Below are 26,158 nucleotides of genomic sequence, written 5' to 3' on the forward strand. Positions count from 1 at the left end.
ACTGACCTACTAGGCTCGGCTAACTGGGAGCAGTTGATACCAGTGCCCAGGTTCTCGCTGTGCGTGCCGTTAACCTGGCAGAAATGTTCAAAGTGAACATTTTTCAATGATATTTGATGAGCAATAGCAGGGTATAATAAGCATTCTGAACAGATGTAAGCTGTTGTAAAAGCCCTGTTGTTTTTTAGGGGAGAAAATGAGGGGCAAGAGTTTTGGCACGGAGTTGAAGTGTATGTGCTTGTGCGAGCATACGCCCTCACACACATTTGGATGGTGTTTGGATGTCCCCTCGGTGCCAGGTCTACATCTGTGGGAGAGTGGTGCAGGTGGGGATCTCGAAAATACTAGAGGGAGCAGCAGTAGGGAGAGAAAGAGATGGAGGGAGGGTGGGCTGCTGATGCATTAGGGGAAGGTGGTGGTTGGTGGGGGGGGGGTGGAGCAGCCGAGCAGAGCTGTGCTGAGGAGGAATGCAGATTGTTTCCATGTGTGGGGAGGACAGGAGAGCCGAGTTGGCTGCAGGCAGGTGCGGTTAGCCCCTAATGAGAAAAGTTGTGTTGGTGATGGAGGAGGCCCAAGACACTGCAGCCCAGTGGCAGAGCGCAGCCAAAGCTGAAACCACAATGTAGTTCACTACTGGCCTCACACGCTGCACTAATACACACTGTGGGGCCGAGCAGAGATAAATCAACACTGCTGGAGCTGAAACCAACTGGCACTGCTTACATTCACTGTGGGGAAACTACTGTGGTACAGACACTGTAAACCAATACTGAAACTAAAGGCCTTGATACATGGGCAACACTTTGTGTCAATGTAGGTGGGCAAGTTTGCAAACAATTGATCGGCAATACCTAACGGACATATATGGTTCCCATGGTACATTATAATATTGAACTGCAAGTATTATGTTATTAATGTTGTATTTCCACTGCACAGTTCCACTCAACTTGACTTTCTCTTTTTTGGTTTCCATTAGCAGAAGTTGCGAGTTACCTCGATTGAAGTGAGCTGAGTTGATATTAGAAGATGGAGTAAAAAATGTCAGCCTGCAACACCACCATGTAAATTACGTACACAATGCCGAAAAAACTGATGATAATGCTGACGTCCCTCTGTTTGGCTGCCGATTTGAGATTTAACGAGTTTTGCTTTGTAAATGATGTCATCGCAGTTACCTGCTGCTTTGCTATGGCAATTAGCCAAGAATCCCGCCTACAGTGAGACGGTACTGTCTGCAGCAGAAAATGAAATAGAGAAATGGACCTGGTACCAAAAGTGAGTTGAGCAGAGTCTTTGCCGAACAATACAGTGAAATTGAGTCATAAGACTGTTGATGTTTTTCACAGTGAGGTTTGACTGGTGCTCCTTTGTTGAAGCCATCCTGTTGCTCCCTTTTCGTCTACAACAGTATAATGGTGTCCTGACTGGATAACTTGCTTATTTCAAATTAACCAACTCCTAAAAATCACATAAAGATTATGGGTGGAAACAAGCATTCATTCGTATTATCTATTGCCAACATTCTCGAAAGACGGTTAAAATTTGAATGAAGACCTGGCTGCTGTCTTAATCACTGGTGAGTTAACTCAGTTATAATGGAAATCTGTTGATATGCAAGGTCAACACCTCTTGAAAACAGCTGCTGAGTTGTGCGTCAACAGATCCACCTCCATTCAAAAGCTTGTGAGCAGACCTTGAGTTGAGATTGTTTTGCCAAAGTGAGGACCTGATTGAAGACTAAATGATGCAGGTCACAGTTGTGAATGACAAGTGATGAGTGGCAAAATATTCAAACTGTTGATCAGCACCACAGGCTGAATCACAGAGTGTTACAGGTTGCCAATGCAGAGCCATTGTCTGAGTACTGCCTCTGTATCACGGCCTTCGCTCTGAATGACATGCTTGTCCCTTTAAACCCGAAGATGCTGACAGTAACGCAGCACTGTAAAGCATCATCAACGTACATCGCTGTGCAGTCACGCTTGCAGCGGGTGATGAGCAAAAAGGAAGAGAAAGACATAAAAACAGGGGAGGAAGAGGGGGGAGAGGAAGGAGGATGGGTGGATGTTAATTAAATGAGGGAGGTTGGCGGGGTACCTGAGTCTGCTGGGGGATATTCAGAAAGTTGTCCCGTGTTCCGATGCCGACAAACCGGTTGGGAGCTGTGGAGCCTGGCGTGGAGTATGCTACAAACAGAGAGAGACAAGTGTGTACATGCTTTTTACACACACACATACACACTGAGCTCATAATTTGATGCTCTCATCATTATTACTTATATGTTTTAATATAATATCAATCTGCTAAGACTACAAATCACTGTCAAATGAATTACTGGGAAAAGACCGTAAGGGTCAGGGATACTTATGCCGTATTAATCACATGGATCGTTTATTTTGTGGGTAGGTCTCTGTAATTTTCCTTCACTTAACCGTTTAATCTGTTGTCAACAAGGGGATGTACAGTCTGTAATGATTAGCGCTAACTTGAAGAAGCTATTACCCCCAAATATGGCTGCGCTGTTAGTCACAGACGCTCCTCAGCAGCCCCTGGCCTCAGTAATAAGCCTCTGTAATCATAGAAAACCACTGAGGATTCGCTCTGGACTTAATAATAGGGTGACCGATGGAGGAACTGTATTCATCACCAATGCTCCATTTACATTTAATAGGTTAAGGGGAGCATCTTGCCTACAAAGTGACACCACTCAGTGATGCCACAGGATCAAATTTAGGGCAGTTGTGCTCACTGGACTCCAACATGGCGGCTGAGTAGAACTTTTGCTGTGCATGACTTGATTGAGGTTGAGGGGATGGGGATGTGTGGGGGGTGACAGTGACAGGGCTGGAAACTGATGCATGAGTGAGAGTGAGAGTGTGTCATATGCATGTGTGTGTGTGTGTGTGTGTGTGTGTGTTTTTATGACTGTAATTACGATATCTTGAAAATCAGAGACAAAATTAGAGGGGAGTAAAAAAATAAAAAAATAAAAAAATAAAAATACAGTGATAACAGTCACCGGAATGAGAAAAAAGACGAAGAGTACGATATTTATTTATATAGATGTTCATATAAATAAATAATAAAGTGACACGTTAATCTGAGAGAGTTGGAAGAGGGGGGAGGGGAGGAAAGGTTGATAGGACAGGAAGAGGAGAAAAAGTCAAAACAAAAGGAGGAGAAGGTGCCCCGGTTGCTCCGTCCAGTGCCCCCTCTTGGTGTGCCTCTCCCGTGGCCCGACTCTCGCACTGCACCTGTCTGGGTGGAACCAACCAAAGCCTCACCGCTCCCTGATGACACTCCTCTCTCCCACTCCCCCAGTATAGCACTAATTAGACAGGTTTGATTAGATTTTATCATTCATGTTTAGAGATTGGGTTGTTCTTGTTATACTGTGATTTCCATGTTTTTTGTTGTTCTCAATTTTTAATTGTTGTGAGATTTGTGTGAAAGTGGCGAGGGGATTGGGTGGGTAAAGTGGGGCATGATGTTTTTTTGGAGTCCACGCCAACTGCCCTAATTTTGTTCCCTTTAAAAGAAAAAAGAGAGAAATAAAGGGAAAAAAGAAACAAAGAAAGGAGAATATGAGAATATATCAAATAAAGAAAAGAAGAAGGCAAAAAAGAAATGAGAGAAGGGGGTAGATTGTATTGCCGCTGCCACAGACAGACATGCAAAGTCTGCGTTGATCAAAGGCTTGCGGCTACAGAGGCAACGTGCACAGGGGCCCTGCTCTGCTCTGCTCCCCCCAAACTACAAAACACATCAAAAAGAAGGGAGAGAGACTACACTGCCCCTTGTGGTGCTTGCAGGAAACCGAATACCAGAGAGAGAGAGAGAGAGAGAAAGAAAAAGAGAGAATAAAGAGATTTTGAGGTAAGAGAAAAGCTGGAGAGGTTTGCAAAGACATAAAGAGAGAAAAGAAAAGTGAACTTCAGAGCAAGAGATACAGAAGAGCTTGAAAGAGTATCTCTGGTTTGGCAAAGGCGTGGCTTCTGCCTCAACAGAATTGGATCTTACTAGGACAGTACAGTACAGTACAGTACAGTCCATAAGGTGATGGATGAAATAGGAGTGAAGCTCCTGGGGCTGCTGAGTGTTTTATTGAGCAGACTGCAACCTTACTGAGGGCAGACAGTCATCTAAAGTGTGAAAACCTGCAGCGGCCGCCAATAGATGTCCCAGACCTGTGCTTTTTCAGTGGTTGTACTACTGCACTGCACATCAATACTGGGGCTTCTATAATGGCTACATTTGTTGTAGTCTAACAAACTAGATGTTGTATTGCTTGGACTAGAGGACAAATAAGCTGCCTGCTAAGAGCTAACCAACATATTGGAGTCTAAATTGGTTCGGGCTGGTCTATGTGAGAAGTCTGTGGGGAGACTGGGGCAGTAATGGGGGTTTGTGGAGGGGAGTAGGAGTGGGGAGTGACTTACACGGAGATGCGGGTGAGCTGAGTCCGCCGTCAGTGGGCGTGCTGATGATTTTAGAGTCGGGCATGGGGAGGGGCACGGGGCGCGCCACTGGGGGTGGCGGGGGCAGCAGGAAGGAGCCCGGCATTTTGCTCTGGCCACCTCCATTAGGCTGCAGACGGACCATACAGACAGGGTGAGCATGATACACCCCAAGAATATACAGTGCACAGGGAGCCAGACATACACAACATAAAGCCACACACGCGCAGCCTCATGTAAGAGTAAGACAGTCATATAACAAACGAAAACACACACGACTGTGCTCACACACGGGGACAAAAGAGATCACCAAACTCACACAATTTATAAATAAAGCAAACAAAACATATCAGACACTCTGGCCAAAAATAGTGGAGGTAAATAAGACGTGGAAAAGTGATGAACACTTCCAACACATAGGAGGAAAAGAAAAATGGAGCTGTCTACTAGGAAAGTTATTATAGTGCAATGTAAAAAAAGAGGGGCAAATCAGCAATGAGAAAGGGTGCGCGAGTGTGTGTGTGTACAGTGTTTGTGTGTGCGATTTCAAGAATTAGACTCCATCTTTAGTGTGTGAAGTAATGAGAACAAAGGATAATACGACACAAAAAGGGATTGATATGGGGCTTCAAAGTTGCTCAGAAGGCCAAGTTTACAGTAGAGGTTTACAGTACTACCAGCACTCTGCACCTTCGTAAATGTGTCGAAGTAATTCTGATATCTCATTAAATAGCAGTCAGTAGGACCAATGCACCTGTGTTTTGATGTTTGGAAACTCTCTCTTTCAAGATGAGTGAGTGAATGGGGTCATGTAATTGGGGCAAACAATGGGGCACCTCAACACCTCAAAAAGGCCCAGCTGTGTCCCAGGAAACACCCCCCTCTGTTCCCCAGTTAGTTTCCTCCTCATCCACAACTAGCTTCATCTGACACATATTCTTCAATTCTCAGCAGTTTATGTGTAACTTTCATATAAATTCTGCAGTCAAATATATTGTTTTGTTACTCAGTCACATATTACTTGATCGTCTGCCATGCATAATGCAGAGGAAATGGTTATAAATCGCAATGCAGACTGGAGAAGATGTGCCCCTTGAGAGAACAGCATTTTTAGAGTAAAGATCCATCACTTACAATGGCGGCGGGTCAGTGAGGGATTGTTAAATGACTAGTGGATTGCGTCCGGAGTCTTAAATGTCTGCTTCAGTTTCCTTCCACCGATACCTAACTCTCCAAATAGTGATAATCTAGATCTGTCAACAACCTCTTCCAGTCTCTCCCAAGTTTGCAGTTTTGGTTCTCTACAGTAAATCCACCACTAGTCTCATTCAGGCCAAACTTGGCCTATGACCTGTCTGCCTGAAAGAGCTTTCCCTTAATTTTCTGCAGCTTAGTTTCTTAGTTTCTTTAGCTTAAGCACATCTGGCCACCTCCTCCTGTTGATGGATTTGCCCTAAAACCATTCTATTTCCTGAAGTTGCTTCACTTCATAAAGATGGTCTCACAAGACCTTGTTACACTTGTATATCTAACAGATAAGATGTGAAATTATGAAGCAGTCATTCTGTATATATACTATTTCATTCTGCACCTTCTTCAGTAAATTCCACAAAAATAAACTTGTGATGAGTGTCATCTTTTGCACTGCAGACAGTCCCACTGTCCCCTCTGCTGGGCCCACAAAGCACTTACCTGTGCGCTGGGCTGTCCTGTGCCATCGGTGCACACAAACTGCACAAACTCCTTAAGCGGGTCCTGGTGGTGATGGTAGCGTATGGTGGGGTGGGTGAAGTACGGGCTGGACTGCTGGATGATAGAGGAGGAGGGGAAGTGCAGGGCTGAGGCTGAGGCACGGGGACTCCCTGAAGAGACAAGGGGATAGGAAACAGGAATGGGAAAGGAGGGGAGGAAGGATAGAAAGAAGATAGACCAAAGGTGGAAGAAAAATACAATGAGGCTCAGGTCATACTATTGTTTTTCTACTAAAACACAAAACAGATGTTAAGCATACATAACACCCCACACACTGTGACATTACATTAGCATGCATACACCTATGACGGTATATAAGACATGCATATGTTTTAACTAAGCTCCAACACAGCTGGCATCAAAGACCAGGTTGCTGCTTAGGCCTATTATTGTCATAACAGAGAAAATAGCTGTGACATTTTCTTGTAGTTGACTGACTGAAGCTGTTTCTGCTTACAAATGACTGGCATTATCCCTGGCTATTGGGCAACATCTGGTCCCATTCATTTTATAAATCAGCCCACTAGATTTCTCTGTACCTCTGCTACGCCTGGCATCACTGCACACACACACTTTTACAGTCCCATACACGCTAGAGTGTGTTACAGTATTTTCTGCCGTCTGCTCCCTCTCCATTTCTCTCTCACACACATACACAAACCACTGGGGTATGACAGAGCCACACACACACACACACACACTGGGTTTTTCCACTTTTGTTTTATTGCTTGTCGGTGATGTGTAATCAATCAGCAGCATATCCTTGCTGTGTGGTTCTGCCCAGTAGTTTGAAGCTTGAGAGAGAATCTCCCCTCCGCTCCCAACCGACCACAAAACGCCTCCCGGAGACATTAGTCAGCCAGCCAGCCAACCACACACACACACACACACACACACACACACACACACTTTTACACACTAGGCTCCACTGTCTGTCTTGTCTGCTGAGATTCTATGGCTTTGGCAATTTGGCACACCAAACTAAAGAGGCAAGCTGCTAGGTGAGGGGAGCCTGGCAAACAAGCATCTGTGATTATGTCTGTCACCTACTATCTCTTGTGTATGCTCTACTCACAAAGTGTGTAACTGCCTGTTTGTTCAAACTTTCTGTTTTTTTGTGTATTGGTGTTCCCATCTTTCTCTGTGTGCATGTGATTTTTATTGCATCTCTTCCTGTATCTCAGTTTGTATATTTTTTGTAGTCTGTCTGTATGAATGTGTTGCTATGTCTGTTGCAGCTTTAATGTGTCTTTGTACATAGTATATTGGTGTGTGTGTGTGTGTGTGTGTGTGTAATCACTGTCACAATGGCAGACTCTCCAGACTAGTATAATCAGACAACAGTCAATCTGGCAGCTCTCCATGTCAGTCCGGAGCCAAAAACAGGACATAAACCATCCCGTCCTCACCCCTGAACAGCCGCACTCACTAGACCTATACAACAAGAGCTAACAGCTCCAGTCCATCCAAGGCAAGCCATGATTGCTAACTGCTTCTTCCCCCTCTCTGTCTACCCCCATTTCTCTTTTCATCGCTCTCTCCTTCCCTCCCTCCCATCATCCTCCAGTCTCTTTATAGAACCAAGGCCTCCGAGGGACATTCCATTTGGATGGCAGCCATTTTAGCAGAGAGAGTCCTCCACAAGAGTGTAAATTTACACATGTGTATCAGTGTGTACGTGCACAAACGCACCCATACACAATCTCTAAACACTGTCTCATTACAGCCTCTCTATTACATGAAAACCTCTTAGCCAACAGTCTATACACACACAGTTTGGAGAGTGTGAGAAGTTAGTTGGGGGAACAAAGAAACCTGAGCTAGTCCCTCACACCTCTTCAACTCGCACACAAGAAAAAAAAAGAAGAGCAAATTTTAGAAATCAATTTAAATGCAAAATTCAATCCGGTGTTTTGGATTCTCTAGAGGGTTTAGGACTGCTCTGTGCAGATAAACAACATGGCTTAATGGTGCAAGATCCGGCCTGGACTATATGTTCTAAATATACTCTGGGGAGCTCTGCAAGTAAAATTCAATACGTTTCAACATGGAGGGCAATGAGTCCAAATGACCTTTACATGGTAGGTCTGGTTTGGCTGTGGACCAAACCATCCCTTTGAGAGACAAATGGAATGGGAGGGAGAGATAGAGAGAGGAGGACATATTTATTCCTTTGAAAAGTGAGACCAGCCTATAGGGACTTGTTGGCAAACTTGAGATCCTGGAGACTTTGGGAATTCTCTGAATGGAGATGGAGAAACCATGTTGATTATCCTTTAGGACCGAAAAGCTCTTATGAGGACAACTCGCCTTGAATGCCTCTAATGAAACAAGACCTTGGAAACACTGGATGATACATTAACAATTCTATCCACTACAGTCTACTGTACATCTGTGCAACTGCATCTTCAATCCTTGATACTTCTTACTACTCCTTTTCCAATCTGTACTTGTACTATACATACATGAACATCTAAAGAAGAAAAACATACAAAACACATCCTTTGAAGAACAAAAATGCAGCTGTGATGGTAAATCTGGCAAGTCATCCAATTTAGATGTAACTGATCTTTTGTTGTTTTCTTCTTGCATATATAATAAAATATTTTTTTTTATTTCAAACAGTGAATATTTTTTTCCATTATATTGCAGCTTTTTAAACCATAAAGAAATATCTGTTTTCAAGGTTTTTGATCTTATGTGCTGCACATGCAAGTCTTTGGTCTTATTGTAATATAAATTAAACAACACATTGTAGGGCTACAACAAACAATCATTTTCATTGTTGATACATCTGTGGATTATTTTGTTGATTAATCATTCATTGGTAAATGGTGAATAATGTTTCCCAAAGCCTAAGATGATGTCATGTTTTGTCCACATTTCAGTGATATTCAGTTTATTTTCACACAGGACTAAAGAAAGTCGTACATATATATTGTTTTTCTTAAGAACATACTTAGCCCAATTTAATCAATTGTCAAAATAAATAGTGTATAATTTAATAGCTGACAACTAATCTATTTAGCAATTATCTTTGCAGCTGTAATATAGTGTGCTTATAGCTCCATCTGTTCAATTAACACACCCAGTCAAGTTCATTACATGAGAATAAACAGCCCTATCAGGTTAAATGCAAGAACTGAACAGAAACATTACAATGGCTGCACAAAGCAGTAAGATGTGAGGCAAATCAGTCACAAAGGCATGGATGCAGCAATGGTACCATGCAATGACAATATTAAAACACAAAGGCACAGAGATGATGGTAAAAAAAAATGGATGGATGGAGAGAGGCTGAAAGAGAGAGAGAGAAATTTATGCCAAGCCGTGATGATAGCAGTAACACTGAACAGGTGAAACTCTGCGGGCAAATTGCTTCTCAGCAGTTGCAACTGTAGGATTTTCAAGTTTTATTTTGCTTTCTCAGCAAGTGCATTTCGGATTGTCATTTTCAGGCACACGAAGGTAGAATTTATTGGTTTTCAGAGGAGTTTGGGGATGTAAATATGGCAATCTAGGATCACGTTTGACACTCCCTTTCCTTCTCTCTCTTTTTCAGATTACAAAAGGGGGATCGGGTTGTTGGGTTCATGGCAGGGCTCTCACCTGGTCTCACTCCTGCCAGCACAGGCAGCGGGTGGTGTGTGAACGCCATGCGGGGGGACCTCGTCTGGGAAGTCAGGGCGTTGAAATCAAACTTCCCCGGCTTCTTAAGTGAACCAGGCGAGGACAGTCCTGGCAAAAAAAATGGGATCAACAAAAAAAAGTGGGGGGGAAGAGGGAGGAAAAGAGAGAGGTGGTTTTAATCAACAAAATGTTGCTTCTTTAATTGGCTACACTAAAAAAAGATTTTTATTGAAGGGGACTTGAACAATCATGATTTTCTAATTAGATTGTTTCATTTCCTCATTGGTTGATGGCAGTGCATTGCTCCCTGTCCTTTTGGCTGTTGGCCATTCACTCCCGTTAGTTTCAATGAGTCAATCAGAGGACTCCAGGCTGCAATAAGTCATTCAGAAATATACTGTAGGATTCCCAACTCCCAGCTTAATAGTCATATAATAAGGGCTGAGCAATATTTTATCTCCTAAGTGCATGTCTTCAAAGAAAAAGGGGAAAAATAGCAAAAGCCAATCGAAATCTGGTCTTTGTTTTGGAGCCAAAGCACATCTGTAGCTATAATAACCTCTACTGTGCCACTGTATGTTTTTCTGTCTCATCTCTTTCTCTCTGTTTCTCTCTCTCTGTCAGGTGCCAACTCCAGGCTTTCTCTGTGTATGAGTATGGCCACCAAACAGCCACAGTCAGCTAGTTGTGGTCTGGCTTCAGTGAAGCTCACAGGCTGGCTGCACGAGAAGAAGGCTTCATTCAGAAATAGCACACACTGTACAGTATGGACACGGCAGCTGCTGAGTGCGAAAGACAAGCAGACGGACAGAGAGAGGAGACAGAGGGAGAGAGAGAGAGAGAAAGAGAGAGGTGAGAAGAACGTGGGAGACATGAAAATATGCGAGGGAGCAAGGGAGCGAGAGAGCAAAGCAGAACCTGTGAAAAATGCAGCAGCGTCTTGTTTTTCAATGCGTTGCTCTGACGACATGTATGAAATTGGAATGTCATAAGATGTTAAATATGGTTATTATCTCTCGCTCGCACACACTCACTCACACACTCGACGTCTGAGCGCACTCGAAAGCACAAGCACGCGTCCAATCACAAAAAACAAAGACCCTTACAACACAGCCACATTTAACTGATGAAACAAAATACACATTTCTTTTTTCCGTTAAGTTTTTCCTCTAATCTTTCTAACAAGTGAGTGATGTGATAATGTTCTCTTTTTAAACTTTTTTTAGACTCTAGTTTTGTAGTCTATTTCTGTGGCCCCCTCCGCATCAAACAAGGCATTAAATACGATTCCTCCTCAGTTCTCCAGCTGGAGACGTGTGAAAGTCTATGGGAGTGTGGGGGCGTGTAAAACCTTCCCTCCCTGTGTGAAAGAGTTAAGTCTCAAGCAGGTGGGAGTGAATATGTGTGAACCATTTATGTCTTTAGCAGACATATATTTCTTTTTTTTTCTCCCCCCACTGTAGCGGGAGTCTGGGGGCGTATTGTACTGTCAGACAGATTCCAAGCATGAAGACAACCCCAATCCCACTTCTGACATCAATAGTTAGCAGTGATTGCTATGACACTGTCACACTGGTGGGAGCAAACTGGAAATAAGAGCAGTCTGCAGAGACTTAAAACAAGGAAATGCACTGGAGGGGAGAGAGCTGGGAAAGACTGAGATTTGGAAGAAAGTGTACAAACCAGAACCTTCTAGATTAAGAAGTCATGGTTTCAGAGAGGTTGTTATGTGCTTTTATTTTGGAAGTTTAAATGAATCTAAAGTATAGAAATCAGAGCCAGGAAACACAGAGAAGATCAGATGAAGATTGACATTTGTATATATAGGATGCTATAGCTATGTCATGATTACCAAGGGAATGTGAAAGGCTGTATTTCTGTGCTTAAGAGACGGTGCAATGGTGTGATCTGGTTTGTGTGTGTGTGTGTTTGTGTGTGTATGTGCCACAACTGCACTATTTCCTCTTCTGGCAAGCCTTAGTATTTCACTGGCAACCAATCAAGCACTCCCATGATGACCCTTCTGTCTCTTTGCACTAACAGGCCTGCCACCAGATGCGCCTCTGAAGCACACATAGATGCACACACACGCACAAACGCATACACACACACACACAGAAAAGATAGGAGATAGAGGTTTAAACAAGTGAAGGAAAGTCAGGAAATTCTCCTCTCCCGAGTGATTTAAACCACATATGTACGTCCAGCCGTACCTCTCTCCGGGCCTGTAACATTTAACTCAAAGCATCGAGAAAGGCCCCCACCACCACAGGTCTCTGGTGTCTCAGGAAAATTTCACAATCGTTTGGAACTAATACGAAATCACGGTTGTTTCGTTTGCCTCCACTAACCTCCCCCACCCCTCTTCCAGCCCCTGTGGAGCAGATGTCTCCAGCATCCTCACGGATCCCAAGGCTACACACACACGGAAACACCATCTGGGACCATGCTTCAGCTGTGCAAGTGTGTGTGTCTGTGTGGGCTGTGTGATATGTGTGCTCAAATCTATCATGTGTATTTCTGAATGTAACCGAGTTTGTGTGATTCATATGTATGAATGCATCTTCATACATCTGTGTGTGTGTGTGTGTTGCTGGTTGTGTGTGTGCTCTGTTGGTTATGGAGGCAGTCTGGGGGAGTAGACGGTGCTGTGGACAGACGGCGAGGCACACCTGTGTGTGAGTGTGCTTTCTGTTTTTCTTAGAAGCCCCTTGGTTTGTTTGTGTGTGTGCGCGTGTGTGTGTTTGTGCTTGCTTGTTTACATACCCCCCAACTGGACAGGAATTCCCAGATGAGCTTTGCCTGTGGCAGGTGGGATCCTTTGGAAAATCGGATACACACCGACACCGTACCAAAATCACACATTCTCTACTCGCTCCGCTCTTGCTCTCCCAAACCTCCATCTCTCCTTTTTGCCTTCTTTTCTCTTGAGTGTAAATCATGTTTTGCACTAGCTACTGTTAAAAAACTATTTTCAAACCCACAAAAAGAAAAAAAAAATCAATTAAAAAATGGCTGATAATTTCAAAAGCTTTTGGCTTCCTAATTTTTCACTTGGACTTTGTAAATTAATTGGGTAAAGGGTCCAGATTTGAATGCTATTCCACACCTCGATTTGCCAAACTCATTAGGAGGTACACGGCTGTGTGTGGTGCACTTTGGAGAATAAGGGGGTGGTACACATACAGAGAGAGGAACAGAGAGAGAGTGAGAGGCAGGAGAAAGATGGGAGGTGAGGCTCTGGTGCGCTAAGGCGTGCAGCAGCCTCTGTTGTGGCTCTGATGAGCAGCCTCTTAATTACATTTACAGCTAAGTGGAGCGGGAGCAGGAGAGCAGCCGCTGAGGCTCGAGTGAGAGTAGACTGGGGCAAAACCTAACCAGAGCTTTTGGCTCCTCTAGCTCACATCCTGATAACCCTTCTCTCTCATTAGCTATCACCATTCGAGTACACCAATGTCTTCTTCTCTCCTCTCTTCCCTCTCTCACCTCCCACTTGCCGGCTTTCTGCATCTCTCTCCACCTTCTACTCCTCTGACATGTCCTCTCCCTCCCCAGGGTCCCTCCTGCTGTACACGTTTTCAATTAGACAGAAGGGAGACAGGGATGGAGGGTTGAGGGGAGAGCTAGGGAACAGGAGGAAGGGTTTTACACCTCTGATCCACAGACGGTAAGCGTCTTAATGAGGGATTTGAAGCAAGGGAGGGATGGAATGACGGAGGGATGGAGGCAAGGCAGGCACCTGAACACCTGCAGGGGTGGGGAGCATGATAAGCATGTGTTTCAATGTGTGAATGTCTGCATATGAGGGAGGTTGTAAGTGTGTAAGTCACTGTATGTATGTTGGGGCCTCTGTGTGTGAACAGTTTACATGTGTGCACGTGCGTGGGGGTCTTAAGGTGTATAAATGAGTCAATGTGCATGTGAAAGACAGACAGAATGGTCACAGCATGTGAATCTGCCTGCTGTTGTTGTCAGTGTTAGCCTGGTGACAACTGTCAATTAAAGTGCCGCTGGGAGGACCGACATGAGATGAGATACCTTCAGAGAGATAAAGCCAGGGATCTTAGGTGAGCTAAGTGTAGCCTCTTGTTTCACACAGAAAGTAAACCCTGAATGAGATAATGCTTGACAATCCTGATACCGTACATCATTACAGGGAATGTGAACAAATTAAATTTTGATCAGCAGCAATGAAATCAATCTTATAACAACTAAACATTACTGAAATTATGACACAAATAGTTCCTATTTTGGGTACAGTACCATTGTCCTATCACATACATCATACAACTCACATTAACACACACACACACGCACACACACACACACAGTATGTAAAAATATATAATATACAAATGTACATACATTGTATGTACATATACATATAGACACATACACAGAGGAATGACTTAGCTACATAAAGGCTGATAAATAGCAAATATATGAGTGTAATCAATGTTGTTCTAACCATGGTAAGGAAACTGCACGCCATCGTTTTCATGTTTTATCTTCCTCTCCTGCACACTCGCCAAATGGTGCTGCACTGAAAGTGGAGAAGGGTATTGTTAACAATGAGATAGGGTAGAGAGACAGAGAGAGGGGGAAAGAAAGAAAAAGAGAAACAAAAAGAGAGAGAGAGAGACAGAGAGAGAGAGAGAGAGAGAGAGAGAGATAATGAGGGAAAGGGAAAGAGTTAAGAGTGAGCATTTGTGTATGATGGAGGTAGTGAATGACACTATGATAATTGACACAACATCAGGTAAACTCTATGCAGGATTATAGCTTTAAGATGTGGATGAGTATATGTGAAGCCTTGAGATTTGGGAGTGAGGAAGTAGACAAGAGAGTGGTTTTTTTTCTTGGAGTTATTGGGTTGTTGGGGGGGATGAGGTAAGATTACTGAGGAGGTAGAATGAGGAGAGTAATTTCAAAGACTAATCACAGAGGTAGTTGTTACTGCCAAAACAATGGAACCACCGACATAAAACCTTAATACAGGCTGCTATAAGCTGTTGTTTCATCCTTGATGCATCTTGGCATTTATATTCCTAATGTCTGGAGCTATTTGGTGGATAGCATTTAGCACATTTATCCATGATAAATTCAATTTTCTGGGGTTATACTGATGGCGTTGAAAAAAAAGGAGACCGAAAAATGGCCCAGACTATAATTCAAAACACGTCGATGCTTTTAAACCCATTCACTGAAGAATAAAGGAAGAGACTATTCCAATTGGTGTAATATAGCCTCACCACATGGCGAAGGTGATGACTGTGTAACGATTTTACTGCCAATTATATTTTTTCCTGACTAGACCTAAACCTGGCCTTTCATTGTTTGTCTTAGTCACCTTTATTTTGGCAGGTATTCACATGCTCTTGTCACAGACTGAGACAAATCTGAGAAAAGCATTTCTATTTCAAGTCTACATGGTTTATGTGCTTAAATATATGGCAGGGCATTACATGTTTAGACTTGAAGAGATTTTGCTTTATATTGCTAGACACTGTGACCAATAATCCCTGGTCAATCTGAATCACCCCTTTCAGTATAAGATAAATAAAGCACTCCTGGTGTTTGTTTTTGTTTTGTTTCTCAAAAAATTATGAATCTGTTAGTCTCTTTGGTATTCAGGAGCTGCAGTCTTGGAAGTGTTGCTGTTTCTCTCAGGCAGTGGTTCCCAACTTTTTTAGTCTGAAGTACCCCCACAGCTCAATTAGATTAACTCAGGTACCCATTAATTGACACCACATGATCCAAACTTGTTCATTTGAATGAGTTTTAAACTAAATGTAACACTATTAATAATATAAAGAAATATCTTTTTCAATCAATAAAACAATGTTTCGATCTATTTGTCAATTACATTTGTACGACTACTACCACTTTGAGTTAGCCTGGCTACTGCCAGACTAATCACAAATGAGATTAGTCTGGACACAAGCAATTCATTTTTCCGTAGAGGAGGCATGGTTTACGATCCTCCAGAGCCGTTTATTTGGCGCTACGAATGTCTATCATAAGTCTCTGTAGGTAACTCTTAGCCAATCGTATCATTTATTCCAGATGACATATGTAAAGCGACAGAAATTGATGTTTACATAGCCAGACTAGCCCATCTCTACTTTGAGACTAAAATGCTCAACTCTGCTTCTGCAACATTTTTCTGCAGCATGTTCTGGCTCTGGCTGCTCACAGTCTACCGGCAGTGTGTGTGTGTGTGTGTGTGTGTGTGTGTGTGTGTGCGTGCGTGTGTGTCTGTGAGAGAGTGTTGCCTGCCGCAACAAACCCTTGGCAAATCCTGTCGGAAGCAAGGCTAAAACATCCTGTTTCATAGTGAAACATGAGTGTAAAGTCAAACGTCGTTCTTCTTTTAAAATCAACTTTTGCCTGAAAATATTTAAAACGTCGTCTACAGCTAGGTAGACCTTTTCATAGTTCGAAATGAAATTGAGCGCGCAAGGCAGTATGGGTATACCCAGGCTAACTTTGAGTAGCATGAGCTGGATATTTCAACCATATATCCATTACTTTTAGCAAATTACTTCAAGGATTGATCCCATTTAACACTAGCTATTTGAACTATTCATCATTTCTTTTAATTTTTCCATGTACCATCTGTACACATGGTTGGGAATCACTGCTTTAAGGTGTAGAATGGTCGGATTGAGGTAGAGGGCCTTAAGGAAGATGGTTGGTGGGGTAGTGGAAGGTGTTGAGGGATGTTCAGATATATGTTAATCACCAGTGTGGAGGCAGGTGATTGAGGTAGGGAGTGTGGAGAAGAGGCAAAGTCAGATGAAGGCATCAGTTTGGACTTTGGTGGTGGCGGGTGGGGTTAAAGCAGGATTGTGATGCTTGCTTAGTGGGTGACAGGTTTAGGGTGCGATAGGGGGGTACCTGCATCCATGTCGTTAGGCCACGCACTGGACTGGGAGGAGCTGGCAGCAGGCGAGCGTCCAGGGTAGAAAACATCATCTGTGGGGCTCTCCAGCTCACTGTCATCTAAAGACTTCCTCTTGGTGGAGCTGAGGCCATGAGGAAGATGTTTGGAGGGTGGAGGAGAGGCGGGAGGCAGAGAGAGAGGGGGAGAGGAGGCATGATTTTTTTTAAATATATAATGGCAGGGATTGTGTGGATTAATGATAAAATATTCACTTAATAGTAATCATATAAACAAGCATTTTAACATTTAAAAAGGATTCAAGTTTTGCATTTTAGTGAAAACAATGTAACTATCACAAAGTCTTGGAGCCGAACAGACAAGGCACAAGAAATGTTAAAACTATGAAATGAAAAAGGAGGAAGTGGAAAGGAAAGTTAGGAAGCAGAGACAGCCACACAGTAAGACTCTCTCTCTATGTGTGTGTGTCTGTGTGTTTTTCTGTGCATGTCTCATTAGTTTGTGTCTTTGTAGGTGTTTATAACTACCTCCGTGGAAGGTTTGCGTACAACTCCACCTCAGACCTAAAGTGACAGCAGATGACAGAAGTAAGAAGAGAGAAAGCGACAAGTTAAGAAAGACACGAATGAGGAAATAGCAGAAAGAGCACACATTCATAAAGAGGAAAGCAGCTAACAGGGAGACACACACATATATGAAGAGGTTCAGGACAGATTCCAAGACTGGGAATGGACTGTAGTACTTAATGCCATTTATAGCAAGAAACCTCAATGAAATGGGGTACTTTGCTTGCCAGTAAAGTCATCCTTGCGATACGAAGCGATATACCGTTGGCAGATATTACTGTGATTTCACACTTCCCTCCAGTCTGCCCTTGGCTTCACAGCGAATCACAAACCAAGGTAGCACTGCTACTGCCACATGGTGGCTTCACCCACAAGAGACTCTACTAATGGCGGACAGCTGGACTTATAATGGTCACTGGTATTTCCTGAGCAACATACACCTCCAACACCCGTACACTACTGTTTTCTGTGTGGAATCATAGTCGGGACTGTGTACCTGGTGGAAGGAGGGGAGGTGAGGGAGCGTCGTCCCAGAGCCACCGGGTTGATGTTGTAGTAGCTGGGACTGCTGTCCAGGTCAGCCAGTGAGAAGTTGGGACCTGACGCCGTGGCTACAGGAGCTGAGAGGGAAAAAAGAAAGAAAGAGGGGCAATATGGGGCATATGTAAGAATTAATAAGGCTGATATGTATGTTCCACAACAAAGGAAAATAATAAAGTGTTACATATACTTTAGAGGAATACATTGGATTGTACTGGGTTTCCACAGTAAGAGAATATTCTCAAAGTGGGGTGGTTTTGTCGATCAGGGAACAAATTTACTTTATATATTACAATTTGAAGAGATCCATTTTGTTCTCTCTGGTGGAAATGGTGATAAACCATCATTTTGGATGTTACATTCACTTTCACGTTTTGTAAGTTTCATCATCTTTAGTCATCACTCCTTTCTTTGTTCAACCATAGTAACTTTATACTAACGCTAACAGACACCGGAAAAAACAATACGCTGTTTCACATACTAGTGTGTCTGTTGCGTTAACTCGACCGAACCTGATGAGTGATGGAAGAAGGTCACCTACTGCATGCTTCTTGTGATATTTTCCGATAATATCGCCACAGAACCTAGTTCACACTACTACAAAGCTACCAGCGTTCATCAGTGGGTCATAGGCTCAATCACCATAGTGTTAAGGGAAGGTTTTTTGGTTTCTATGCTTCCTCCTCTTTCTTCACTACTTACTCTGCGACACTCTGACCAACTCTGCCACGTTCCACACCCCTGAGGTGACGAAGCAGTCCTGGAAACTCAGGTGCCCTGTACAGAAAAGGATCAGGATCAGGACTTACAGACAGACAAAGCTTTGGAGAAAAATACCACTGCATCAGAAATTCATGGAATTGTGTTTCAAACAAAAAAAAAAAAAATTGGAAGAAACCCTGAAAATCACATCCCTTTGAGAGGGCGACCATCTGCAACTATGTTTGTGGATCAACATCTGTGCAAGTGTGTTTGCTAATTGGATCCATAATTGGAATATGTTAAGACTGATAAGCATGATGGAATCAATTCTAGTATGCTGATTTGACAGTGTTTGGACATGGATCTGTGTGTGTGTGTGTGTGTGTGTGTGTGTGTGTGTGTGTGTGTACCTACCATTGGGCGGTGGTTTGATGTCTGTGTCCCCCTGTTGGCTGGAGCTTTCTGATTGTCCGGATTCTGCACAGAAACAGGGACAGGGAGGGGGGAGAGAAAGACAAATGGTAAGGATCTGGTTTGCATACTTAAAAAAATAAAAATAAAAAAATAAATAAAAAACATACTGGTAAGTGCACAATGTCTCAGTGAATCATCGCTATGTATACGTATCCATGCTGCCAAGACTGTGATATTTGAGGTGTGAGAGGGAATAAGAGGGACTTGCAGTATGTGCTGGGATATGGTATACATCTTGTGAGAGTATGTGTGTGTGTGTGTGTGTGTGTGTGTGTGTGTGTGAATTCACACATTTTTGTGTGACAGTCTTGTATCTAAGAATGTTCTCTCCCATCTCACTTTGTCCCTCCTGACTTAAGGTGCAATGATTTACAGTGTGCTGCTACGCCATTTAGTATCTAACCACGCAATCATATCCCTCGCCCTAATCCTATTTAATACCTTCTTGCTGGTAGGGATTTAGTCTGCGTAAACAGAGCACCTTGTACACACACACACACACACACACACACACACACACACACACACACACACACACACACAAGCACACACAGACTATATGAACACACACCCACACAACCCTCTCTCTCAAGCCGTTTCTTAATTTTTTTGTTTAATACTCTAACAAATGTTGTTATTCTTGCATGGACGCACACATGAATACTTAAACACACAGACCCTATGAAAAAGCTGACCACTTCAGTCTGACCAGAGTTGTTGAGGTAACACTCTTCCTCTTTTGATCAAATGACAACAAAGTAGCTCAAACAAACACATACACATCTGCACAAACACACACCTGTTATGACTAGTCTACGAAAGCACACACATGTGCAGACACAAACATGCCAAGTCCTGGCAACAAAAGGCCGCAATTAGACCTCGAGGAGCTGCAGGCTGGAATAGGGGGGTGCAAAAAGAGGTTTTGTAACATGACTACTGAGAAAAGTTGGTCTAAAGAGGGGGCATTCTTGTCCAGGCTGTGAAATAGATGTCACAAGTGTATGCGTGTTTGTTTATTATAACAGGCTCAGTGGCTGTATGTATTTCCTCTGTATTTCTGACCACGCGTCTAAGTTGGCGAATAAGACTGAGCTACGTTTCCAGGACCGTTGTGGTGTGGGGGCCTGATACTATTCTATTGGCCATCCGTTCAGGCCTAGCTAGGCCATAGCTAGCTAGGAAGCTAGCTAAAGGAGGTGTTTATCTGCAGGCTGTAGGTGATAACAGAGCACACAGACTCCTGCCAGCAGCACTTGCCTTGCAGCCACACTAAGCCACAGATTACTGAGCAGAAACAATAACAGACCTGTCTCGCTGCCTACGAAGCACTGCTTATCCACAGAGAGAGGGGCGAGACAGATGAGAGCGAGAATGAAAGAAAGAAAGAGCACAGAAATGAAAGAGAGCTTCTTTTTCCCCTCTCTTCTCATGCAGAATATCTCGCTCTTCTCTGTCTCTCACTGGCTGGGTGTAATCCTGGCAGCCATCTTAGAGCTTGGCAGCCATCTTAGCATTGGCGGTAGCGCCACATTCCAGCTAACTGACGGCACTCACTCCAAACATATGAGGCCGCGCACGCACCCAGACACTTTCAAACACACACTCATACGTGGACAAACATTGAGGTACACACTAAGAGTAAACATATATGATGGCCAATGAAAGCTGTTGAAAAACACAACCTGACTTCAGAGGACTTTTGCCGTCGTGTAGTATTTCACCATAGGGCTCTACAATATTGTAAACACTATTTCTCACACCATACATGCACTTGGTAAATCTACAGCCAACTTACTGTATGTACAGTATGCTAGAGGGATATCTGATAGCCTAATGTGCAAGTCGCCTGGTACACTTTGCTCCCAAAAAGACTTCAAAGGAACTCCGACCCCACATGAAGGTCCAAGGTACAATTACCACAAATGAGTAAAGACTGCTTCTATTAGGTTTTTATTACTCCATTATTAATTCTACATTTACTGTTTCAAGACTTTCTTAATGTTCAAGGCCATGTAACTTTATCATTTTAGCATAAAATTCATGTCAATATCAGAACCCATTGTATATCGGTCAAACAACGATGTAGTCTCTGGGGTCAAGGGCCAATATTTCTGTGCTTCTGGTGTAGCCAGCAGATTTTTAAGTTTACTTTAAGTTTTGAATGCAGGACTTTTGCTTCTAGTGGAGTAATTTCACAGTGTGATATTAGTACTTTTACTTAAGTAAAGGATCTGAATACTTTTTCCACCACTGCTCATTTTTTACAGTCTGATTAGCAACTTGAGCTGCAACAATGGAGTTTGATTTGATAGAGGACGTCTGCTACTTATTTATTTATTTATTTATTTTTGCATAAATCGATAGCCGAAGGGGTGTAAGATCACATTTCAGCCAATGCGTCCTGACTCTTTCACTCTCCACACAGACTGTTTACCTGCTTGCAACAAAGTCCACTCAAATATGATTGGTCAATACTTTTCTTACTACAAACAGACTCCAAATGGAAACCAGAATGTTTCCGAAACCAAAATTATTATCTCATTGCCAACAGATTACTTTGCAGCTATCTGTTTATAGAGATTATGTTTATGATTCATAACCAGTTGATTGTTTGACCACTAACTTAAAGATGAAACGACTTAACAAACGTGTCACTAGATGCTCAGTTATGTTCATTTTCAGTTCAGTCCTGTTTCTGGTACCTGCAGAATTTTAAGTAAGAAGTTCAGCAATATGAAGGGATTGAACTCAGTATTTTTTTTCTTGAACCAAAGGATTTTTTTTCTTTTCCAATTCCCAGTGGACATCATGGAGAACAATGTAATTGACACCATGGAACTGCTATCTTACTGCTATCTTCATTCACAGCCTTTCTTTGCAACACCATATTATCCCATACTTTGGAATCATATACCAAATATCCTACAAAGTAACAGAGAACAACCTTTTTTTCAATATAGACATATCACATTTTGGAAAAACCCAGCTCTTGGAAACCCTGCCCTTACAGTTTCTTAAATGGCGTATTGTTGGCCTGTCATGACCCCAGCATGTTCTGCCGCTGCAGAGGTGTAAAAGACCAAGGACTGAAAGCTGAGGCTCATGGCAGATAAGAGACTGTCAGGCAGATATGTGCAGTAGCAGTGACACTGATAGCTGTCCTCAACATCACCCTGGGGCTAATACTGGCTCAACTGTATTAGCTCCCATAGTATGTAAGACAGAAGGATTGTTTACAGCATATTCTTTTTCTTTTTTATATTGTAAGAGAAGTTTAGCTAATATGTTCTGTGCTGTCTAGACAGAGGAGGGTTTATTCAACTCTTGAAAAGCTCTCCTCAAGACTGTACAATAAGATGACCTAGCTAGATACTGGAGCTTTCAACAGTTCTGGCTCTAGTTTTCAGGGCTTGGGCTACTTGGCCAACTAACACTGTACTTACAACGCAGCACTACATCATTCATTGGAAATCAGTTCCACGGTTCAGTCCAACAGTGCATCATATAGCTAGTTGGAGAAGTGAGGAGGACAGGGGGAGAGGGAGGTAAGACAGAAGAGGTCTGGTTGCTGGTTATCACCGCTCTGCCAGCTGCAGCCGACAACAGCAGCCTCAACCCCCTCTACCCCCTCCCCAGCCTCCTAACCACACATCCAGCCCCTTATCTTCCCCCCGCAGCCCCCCAAAGCCCTCCCTTCAGCAACCCCAATCATAGTCCTGCAGTCCCCCTCGATGCCCCGCCACCTCCACCGCCAGCAACCCCATCTCTAACCTCAAACCTTTTAGCCTACCCTGCAGCCCCCGTCACTAGTGAATTTAAAATAAATAAATAAAAACACTATGCACAGATAAGAACAGTGTACACAATTTGACCTGATGATGTACACACACAAACAAGATGCATGTGTAAAATTGTGAGAGAAATGCTTTATTTGGTCAACCAACTATATTGGAGAATTGTGAATATAAATAACTAATATAAGGTACTATAAAGCATTTGTACTTTGAGTCTAATTCTGTGCATACTTGATCTGAACCTGTTTCACCTGGTTTTACAGAAAGCCCCAGTCCCACTTGACGCTGGTTTGGCAAGATCGGCTCTGCATACTTCAGCATATAAGTCGATCTTGATGTAGCAGTTGGGGCAATGTGGTGCCACAATCATGAGCAGAAATCTGGCTTTTCTAACTTGGTTAAAATAGTATTCAAGTCAGATTTTAAGATGTAAACACATTTCATGAACTAACAATTTTGCTTTGTGCTCAATTTCTCACTTGACCTTACCAATGTTAGAAAAAAGAGCATAATCCTGTAAGCAAGGGGGGAAATTGGAGGCCTTTTTTTCAACAAATAATATGGAAAAAATCTGAAATTCATGCTTTTGCACAACTAAATCGCATTCTGTATTGTAGAGCCAAAGTAAATGAGTGGCTGTTGAAGAGAGTAAGATCCAGTTCCAGTAAGATGAATAATTTTAGTAGGATTTGGCAGACCAAACCTGTGCTGATACTGGATTTAAACTTGACATGTAGCAAGAAATATGACTAAATGTTTGCTAACACATTAGCCCTTTAGCACATGGTAAGTTGATATATCGAGGCTTGCTGTGGTGGCTTTGTGTTGGAGTCTGCTTTCTAACTTTAGTGCTTCTTTGTGGCTGCTGCTTCATGACGGCTGCTGTCATTGGTTGCTGATTACAGAATTTCCCTGTAGGCTCCAGGGCAAATCTCATGACCCTCACCACAATCAACATAACCCTAGTCATCATGGCCTTGACATACAGTGTGGCACCCCTCCCCAACTGTGGTTGCTTTCTCTCCCTCTCACGATCCCTTACCATCTCTCTAACATCCGGCACATATTTCTGTGGTTTTCTATGTATCAATTCAATGTGTACTGCATTCTCCTTCTCATAATTTTTGTTTTAAGTGACATTCTTATCCGGTCTTCAATGAGCAACTCCATCCCTGGTTCTAACCAACATAAACCATTCTCAAGCCCCATCATCTTCTATTTATTCTCTTCAATGGTCTGCTCTTTTCCCTGTGGTTACCTGCTGCACTGTTGATCTTTAGGCTGAGAGGAAACAAACTGATATGTTACTCTGTATTAAACCATCCATCCCACCAAGAAAGCAAGCAGTCATCCGTCCATCAGTTGTGGATTAGATTTTGGCTCAGTGACCTGTTACTGTTCTGTTAACTGACTCATGACAAGGGTCAGACAGAGTTGTCAGTCTGTCACTCCTCATGGCGTGCAGACACCCAGCAGAACAGAGCAAAGCAGTGAAAAAAGCCCAGATTAAGACACATTCAAACATGTGCTAAAAGCATCAGGCACCCTACACTAGAAGAACTAAAAAAAAATCACAAACTACATCTCCAAGTGTGGAAATGTTTGAGATGCTGATTACAAACATGGGATAAAACCAAAGTAAAAGTCAAGGTTAAAAATGAAAAGTGGGCTCTGCAGTGGCACACCACTGTTTGACAGATTTATAAACAGTGCTGGTCATTTGTAAGTCTGTGGAGCACAATCATGCACACTCCTAACATCAACATACAAACCAACAAGTGAGCTGATGCACTCTCTAGCCACATAAAACCAGCGTGTCCATATGTGCGTGAATGTCTGTGTGTAACTACATGCATGTGCACAGGCTGTTGGTTCACAGAGATTTCCCTCCTTGTTGGAACAAATGTCAACTCGACTCTCCCCCTCTCCTCTCTTCTCCTCCCCAAAACACAGGATAACGCAGTACAGCCTCCCAATTGGGTTTCGCTTAAGAGGTTTATCGGTATGTTGCTAAACATTCTGACCTTTTTTTAATCCTTAATGCGCTTAAAATGTTCCAAACCCTCCTAATCCCCCCGGCTATCCCACACAGATGTTCACTCAGCTCTTTTATTGGACGTTATTTTATTATTTTTTTCTTTTTTTCTTTATATAAATATATATATATATATATATATATATATATATATATATTTATTTTTTTATTTTTATTTTTTTGGTTTCATTCTTTAATTATTTAAGTCTGTGTCATATGAGGGTATATTTCTGTTTTAGTGTCTTTATTATTGCTACAGTTTAGTGTACGTTTATACGTGTGGAGTAATGCTTTTGTCTTAAAAGTGTTAACCACATCCCCATGTGGTGAACCAGAAGTGTGAATGTGACCTTTTCTAGTGTTTACTCTGTTCAAAGCAGAAACTTTTAAGTTACTTAGAAGAAAAACTTGAAATCTTAAAGAGCCATAGGAGAATAAAAATGTCAACGGAAACTGAAAAACTCCAGTGAAATGAGGTATAATATGTGTATAGAAAACAGTGTTTGCATAGTACATAAACCATGTATGTGCAAATCTGTGTATGCACAAACGTTTGCATACGTATGAATGTACAAATGAATGTATGCAAGAATGTATGTATGTATGTATGCATGTGTGTCTGTGTGTATTTGTGTTTGTGTCCCTGTGCCACAGTGCCAGGCAGGCAGGCTGTGTAGCGAGGTGGCAGAGTAGGGCTCTGTATGTGTGTGTTTGTGTGTGTGTGTGTGTGTGGAGCAGGTGTGCCTGGCCGCCCTGCGCAGCTTGCTGCCCATCTGTGCTCCCGTCTGTGTGCCGCCTGCGCCCACGCTCTGCCAACAGCACCACACCACGGCAAGAAGACCCAGGAGAGAGGGATGCTGAGAGACGAGGGGAGGAATGGAAAGAAAGTGAGAGATGAAGGGGAGGAGGAGAGGAGAGAAGTGAGGGGGAAGGATGGAGGGAGGAGCAGGGAGAGGGGGATTACAAGGCTGGGAGCATGGAGGATAGGAAAGAGAGCAAAAGAAAAGTGGGAGCGGGAAAAGGAGGGGGTTATGGGTCTCCCGAGTATGCATGAACTCGCAGGGAATGGGTGGAGTGGGTGATAGTGAGAGGGTGGGGTGCTGAGTGGAGATTTTTTGGGGGGTATGTGGCTGGCTGGATGCCCATACCTACCCCCCTTTCTCCTTTATCCCCTTCACTCCTTCCCGTTGTTCCCCCTTCTCTCCCCATTCATCCTCTTATCCTCACCCCACCATCACCTCTTGGCTTCATCGATGCAGATTACTGTGGACCTGTTTGACAGAGCTACACACAGTATTCTA

At 43.0% G+C, this 26,158-nt stretch overlaps 1 protein-coding gene across 11 annotated transcripts in view; it reads right to left on the reverse strand.

The window, feature by feature from the left end:
- Positions 1-26,158, reverse strand: part of LOC131976317 (nuclear factor 1 X-type-like) — a 119,347-nt gene that overhangs the window by 5,549 nt on the left and 87,640 nt on the right. For 3 of the 11 annotated variants that reach the window (XM_059339293.1, XM_059339310.1, XM_059339328.1), the window contains 10 exons: positions 18,966-19,028; positions 18,552-18,626; positions 17,806-17,929; positions 17,271-17,306; positions 16,740-16,867; positions 14,308-14,382; positions 9,819-9,947; positions 6,150-6,319; positions 4,440-4,587; positions 2,098-2,186 (listed from right to left, as the gene is read on the reverse strand). In XM_059339293.1, coding sequence (XP_059195276.1) covers positions 2,098-2,186; positions 4,440-4,587; positions 6,150-6,319; positions 9,819-9,947; positions 14,308-14,382; positions 16,740-16,867; positions 17,271-17,306; positions 17,806-17,929; positions 18,552-18,626; positions 18,966-19,028 — 1,037 coding nt within the window. The remainder of the gene's footprint in view (positions 1-2,097; positions 2,187-4,439; positions 4,588-6,149; positions 6,320-9,818; positions 9,948-14,307; positions 14,383-16,739; positions 16,868-17,270; positions 17,307-17,805; positions 17,930-18,551; positions 18,627-18,965; positions 19,029-26,158) is intronic. The other 8 variants (XM_059339319.1, XM_059339343.1, XM_059339352.1 and 5 more) reach the window with 8 other exon arrangements.

The sequence above is a fragment of the Centropristis striata genome, chromosome 1, assembly GCF_030273125.1.
Source record: "Centropristis striata isolate RG_2023a ecotype Rhode Island chromosome 1, C.striata_1.0, whole genome shotgun sequence".
In the NCBI taxonomy this organism is placed as follows: Eukaryota; Metazoa; Chordata; class Actinopteri; order Perciformes; family Serranidae; genus Centropristis; species Centropristis striata.